We start from the raw sequence: 5,814 nt of genomic DNA, 5'->3' as shown, positions 1-5,814 counted from the left end.
GGAACGTGGAATGATGAGATACAATGGGTGGTCAAGGCTGGAACAAGTCAAGGAGGTAAACCAGATGCGATTAGATTACTGTTAACACATGATTTCATTATTGGGTTTGGCGGGAAAGAAATAACGGAATTTTTAATAACAAATGTTTATTAGCAGCAACTGTTGCTACACTTGTTATTAAAGATGTTAGAACAAAACTCATCTCCTTGAATATCAAAATGGATAGAAGGCCGAAAGAGAGGAATTCCTTGAATATCAAAATGGATAGAGGGCCGAAAGAGAAGAATTCATGAATAGCTGGAATATGGATGTGAAGGAGAGACGAACCGAAGACTCAAATGCAAGTGGGAAAGAGCCCCAGCAGGAATCTATAATTTGAATTCGGATGGTACTCTAAAAAGAAATGAAGGGGGATGGACTGCTGCAGTACGCAATGACAATGGGGAATGACAATGGGGAGGTGATATGATAGCTGTTGCGAAGGTCAGAATACAAAAGTATTGCAATGATAGAGCTGGAAGCAGTAGAGCAAGGAGTACGATTGGCTATGACTATGAATGGTGTTACAAGACTGAAGGGCCAAACAGATTCACAAAATAACCATGGGAATTAAAAAAGATGGAACCTACTATAGATTTTTTTTCCATTGTTCATATTTTTTAGAGAATGTAATAAGTTAACAGATGCTCTAGCTTCTAATATCCCAGATAGGAGTTGTATTGAGTTAATTCCTAGTTCCTTTGCAGAGAATGTAAAGAAAATGGTATATGAGTGATAGAGTATGTGAGAGAATGTAATGGAAACTAAGTTCATTTATTATTAATTAATAATAAAATAGGAGCCAGGGACCTCTCAAAAACCCTGTTTTCTGATAAAAAATAAAAAATAAAAAGCAGTAACCGAAGCTCCATTGACTAAGCAAAAGAAAAAGACTTTGGAGCAATGAGATATTACAAAGGCCCAGATCCAATTGCATCATCCAAGTCAGCAATCAGATCATTTATATCCTCAATACCCACAGAGATCCGAACGAGATCTTCAGTTAAACCCCTGGACTCACGAACCGAAGCAGGTATGCTAGCATGAGACATAAAGCAGGGCATGCTTATGAGTGACTTCACACTCCCTAAAAAATTACGAGAGAGAGCTTATGTAAGAAAGCAACGAGAATAACAAAAACCATTCGCAACAACATAAAGTTAACAGTTGTGCTGGAACAAATATTAAATAAAATAAAACGTTTACCAAAACTGACGGCTATGCTGAAATACTTGGTAGTTTCGACTATGTGCTTGGAGAGAGCCAGAGACCCTGTCAAAAAGCTAAGTACAGAACCTGCACCCTTTGCCTGCAAGAGAATAAACACATAAAAAGCTGAATCCTGCTGCAGAATCAATATCAAATGCACCTTGTTATGCAACACCCGTGTACCTGAGAATAGTGTAAGGAGCGTCCAGGATGGCCAGGAAGACCAGCATAATTAACTTTCTTCACTCGAGGATGAGAGGAAAGAAATTCGGCAATTTTCTGAGCATTTTCCTGCCCAGAGAGATGAAAAGATACAAACTAAGTTAAATTTGAAGGCACAAGAATTCTCAATAGCTAGAAGACTTCTCCCTCCCTTTCCCCAGCTCCAGGATTAAAATCCAATCATTGCTCACTGAATGAACTAACTTCTACACCAATTAGTCAAAAGATTTTATCGACATCTTGTGGACAGGGTTAATGTTTGCATATTGTTCCGAACAAGCTTAGACATAGAAATCATATTAGAACGTCTAATTAAGTCTTCTCCATGTATTGGTTCCTATTTCCAAACATGCATAGTTCTTTTTGTCGTCTACTACCTGGGCACACTTGTTATGAGATTGCAAACACACAATCTTATAGCGAAAGTGATAATATTGGAGGACTAAAGTTACGGCCAGAAGGTGTTGCTTACAACATTACTGTAAATGGAAGTTCAGTATCCAACAATGTCAAGTCCTATGATCATCCAATCACTCTATTCAGTTCACACGAGGGGGAAAGCCTCTTAATATTTCGCAAAATTCCATGCATGCTCTATAGTTGTGCAATTACTTGCATAAAACTACCTTATTCGGCTATAAATTGATGTTCTTTACAACTAAATATAAACATGAAAAATCAGAATAGAAAATATAAATTACAGTGAACAGAAGGACATTGTTATAAAACCATCAGACACTAATGAACTAACAAACAAAGATGCAGTCATACCTGCTGCTTCTCGATACGCAACGCCATGGTCTTAATGCCTCGTAAACATATCCAAACATCAAATGGAGCCAATCCAGACCCTTCAGCATTTTGTATGAAAGCTATCTTTTTTGCCAAGCTGCTCAGTAGCAAGAAAAAACAACATTAATATAGTATATAGTATATAATACTAACCACAAAATCATTGAACATTAGAAATATAATTAAAATATGCAACCTAAAACAAGAAAATAAACATATGAGATTGACAATGAAAAGAGCTAAAAGTGAAAGATGCAAACCTTTCCCCTTTTATAGCAAGGACGCCTGCCATCACATCACTATGTCCAGCTATGAATTTAGTAGCTGAGTGCATCACAATGTCTGCAAAATGATATAGGCAAGTCAAAATAAATAACTAACAGTTAAATCAAATGGCCCAAAGTGCAAATACCTGCTCCAAGTTCCAATGGTTGTGACAATACAGGAGACATTATGCTATTATCCACTAAAAAAAGAGCACCATGTGCATGAGCTATCTCTGATATTTTCTGACGATATAGAAAAACAGTGGGAAGGTTAGCACAATAGCACTATTTCTACATAAATAATGCCTACAATTTTTCTGCTAAACAAATTTTACTAATGAGATTTTTACGAAAAAGATGTACTATACAGGAAAAACCTAAAGCAGTAATATGATGGTAGGTAGTGCAACCTTGCTAGTCATCTATCGTGAAACAATACACGAGTGCACAACAAGGGAAAATTTGGATTATAAAATTGGTTTGGGCATTCTAAAATACAACTGAAATGTGCCAACTTGAGTCCTTTGTTATCTAAGGTGAGTAGAGTTATATCCACAGGTGCCACTAACGACAGAGTCACCCAGTTGGGTGTCGTGGATAGAGTACCTGGTAAATCATTCCAATGCACTGGGTGATTTGATTTCTCAGACGAGATCTTCATTCCGTCAAGCTCTATATGGTTCTAAAAACGATAAATAGTTTAATTGGGACAGGAAGTCTCAATCCGTCTGGTTCTTGTGTTAAGAGGTAAAAAAAAAAAAAAAAGATAATGATTCCAACCGCACTATTTGTTTCGTCCGTGTCTCCAACTTGGTGACTTTCTCAGTAGCCATAGCTACCCTGAAAGCTACTGAGTTCAAAGTCACCTTGCGAAGCTACCGAGTTCAAAGTCGCTTTGTGAAGCTTCCTTGAGCAACTAAGCGCCTGGTAACAAACACACGTGAACGATTTCATGAAGGTGACCCACAGCTAAGGCAGTAAGCATGGTGGGAACTTTGATAGACAACTACAACTACAACTACCAACTACCAACTACCAACTACCAACTACCAACTACAACTACAACTACAACTAAAAACAGTCCAAGCAATAATAATAAAGATACAGTTAAGAAGAAAATAATAATTCTTACACGAATGTCTGAAATTTGTTGACGAGGATTGGTTGGACTCTCAAGCCACACTAGCTTTGTCAACGGACCAATTGAAGATGCAACTTCATTTAGATCAGTCATATTCACTCGTCTGTTTGTTGTACACATAGTTCTATCAACAAGTACTCTTAGAAAGGTAATTGAAGAACATAGCAAGAGAAAGCATCAAACTAACCTCACCACAATTCCTTTCCTTGGAATTACTTGTGAAAGCAAGCGGTCAGAGCCACCATATATGTCATCTCCAGCAACGATTTCCTGTCCTGTAATAGAAACAAACTAGTAACTAGGAATATTGAAGCACTTATCAGGACGCAACCTCATTAAACAACACTGAAATCAGACAAGTCTGAGAATGGATAAACACCAGGTTCAAGAAGATGGGTCACAGCAGTTAAAGCAGCCATTCCACTAGTAAAGCAAAATGCACGGTCTGCCTTATCAAGCTTGGCAAGGAGCCTGTTAAATGATAAACACCAAAAACATTTACATGTATCGAAAAAGATGCATAAAATTTAACAAATGCCATTACAAACACCAACTGTAGATTCAGTTTTACCCTTCTAAAACATCTCGTGTTGGATTCCCACTTCTAGTATAGTCATAAGGGCCATTTACTGTTGCAGAAGGCTGAAATGCACAGAGTATGCAGAAAAACATAGTATCAATAAACATTTTATTTCATCACACGAAGTAATACCTGAAGGCTGTCTACAACCCCAGACCTGCCTAATCACGACATAATTCCACAACATCAATATATGTTGTTACCTGCTTAAATGTAGCTGTTTGGTAAAGAGGAGTACTAAGAGCACCATAAGGATCAAACGAAGTATCGAAATTCATCAAAATTGTTGAAACACTTAGCTCTCTATTCTCCTCCTCCTTTTCCATATCTACAAACAATAGATTACAAAATTAAGGAAAAACAAAGGAGGAAATTAACTAACAATATAAACAAAACAAAACAAACCATTCAAGGAGCAATTCGCGAGCAATGCAGACGTGGTGACATCCATATCTCTTTCTTTAATGCAATTCAATTCAAATTTCTTATAAATTATACTTGCCCTGTTAAACCCAATTCTTCCCACATCAATTCCACGAATCAGACCCTAAACATAACCCAATTCAATCAAATACATTTCCTAAAACTTCCCAACAAAAAAATAAAAATAAAAATAGTGAGTTGAATTGAAGAGATAGTAATTTGGGGTATAGTAAACCTGATTGTTGTTGAGGTCTGATGGAAGAAATGAGAGACAAGGATTGAAGATGGTGGAAGCCATCGTTTGAAGTAGGAATTTTAAGGGGTTTAGGGTTTAGGGTTTATGAGAAAGATTCTGTTACCAGGTTTTTTCAGTATCTTTGCCTAGGAACTGTTTGTTTTTTTGCTTCACCACAATCCAAAAAGCCCCGGGAATTTTTTTTAACTTATTATTCCGGGATAAATATTATGTATTCTCACTATTTGGTAGATTTTGGTGGTGGAATTCTAAACACATGTTTGCTAAGTTTTATATACTTTGGTTATAGTAGTGCTACACTGACCTACTCTGTAGGCCTATTTTGCGACTTACTGTTTGGATAAGGATGGTTTACAAACGGACACTTTTTTATATAAATCAATAGTTATCCTCCAGGACGAGCGACTCTCAAGGACAAATATCCTTCAGGCGAACGACTCTCCAGGAGAAATCGTCCGAGAAAAAATAACTGCAGAGAAGACACCTGCTTTTTTTATTCACTAATAAAGATCGGGTTGATAAAGTATACCTTTTCTGACAAAATAAAGATCGGGTAGATAAAAATTCAAGTATATCCTTGACAAAAAAAGGTATGGTTTTTTTATTCACTAATAATGACGGATAGATAAAAATTCAAGTATACTTTAAGGACCGGTGTAAATATATCCTTGTATGAAAGATAATCATTGTTCATATATAAAATGATCTTGAAAAAGCTCATTATTCATACCTATTGTAAATTATGAGCAATGATTGTTCATACCTACTAAAATATAACAAAAAACGTGTTGATCTTTATTGGAACTATGAACAATGATTATTCATAGTTCAATTATGATATGAACAGAGAAAATATTCATATTATATATTTTCTCGTGAAACAAAT

General features: G+C 36.3%; 1 protein-coding gene across 1 annotated transcript; it reads right to left on the bottom strand.

The window, feature by feature from the left end:
• Window positions 1–794: 794 nt before the first annotated feature.
• CBL (cystathionine beta-lyase) lies at window positions 795–5,448 on the bottom strand. Its single transcript, XM_086577136.1, has 13 exons — window positions 4,908–5,448; window positions 4,655–4,796; window positions 4,453–4,577; window positions 4,241–4,311; window positions 4,049–4,140; window positions 3,857–3,944; window positions 3,661–3,772; window positions 2,675–2,771; window positions 2,523–2,604; window positions 2,242–2,359; window positions 1,432–1,539; window positions 1,246–1,348; window positions 795–1,126 (listed from the first exon to the last, which is right to left on the bottom strand). The coding sequence occupies exons 1-13, from the start codon at window positions 4,968–4,970 to the stop codon at window positions 951–953; spliced, it is 1,377 nt and encodes a 458-aa protein (XP_086433262.1). The 5' UTR covers window positions 4,971–5,448; the 3' UTR covers window positions 795–950.
• Window positions 5,449–5,814: the final 366 nt, after the last annotated feature.

Source organism: Coptis chinensis, chromosome 8 (assembly GCF_015680905.1).
Source record: "Coptis chinensis isolate HL-2020 chromosome 8, ASM1568090v1, whole genome shotgun sequence".
NCBI lineage: Eukaryota > Viridiplantae > Streptophyta > Magnoliopsida > Ranunculales > Ranunculaceae > Coptis > Coptis chinensis.
Note: the sequence above shows the minus strand (reverse complement) of the source record. Positions and strands in the feature narration are given on the sequence as shown.

Coding starts and splice junctions, on each gene's coding strand:
- CBL (XM_086577136.1), bottom strand. CDS start 4,970: ATGGCTTCCACCATCTTCAATCCTTGTCTCTCATTTCTTCCATCAGAC. Junction 4,797..4,907: donor CAGACCTCAACAACAATCAG/GTTTACTATACC, acceptor GGTTATGTTTAG/GGTCTGATTCGTGGAATTGA. Junction 3,773..3,856: donor AGGAAAGGAATTGTGGTGAG/GTTAGTTTGATG, acceptor TACAACAAACAG/ACGAGTGAATATGACTGATC.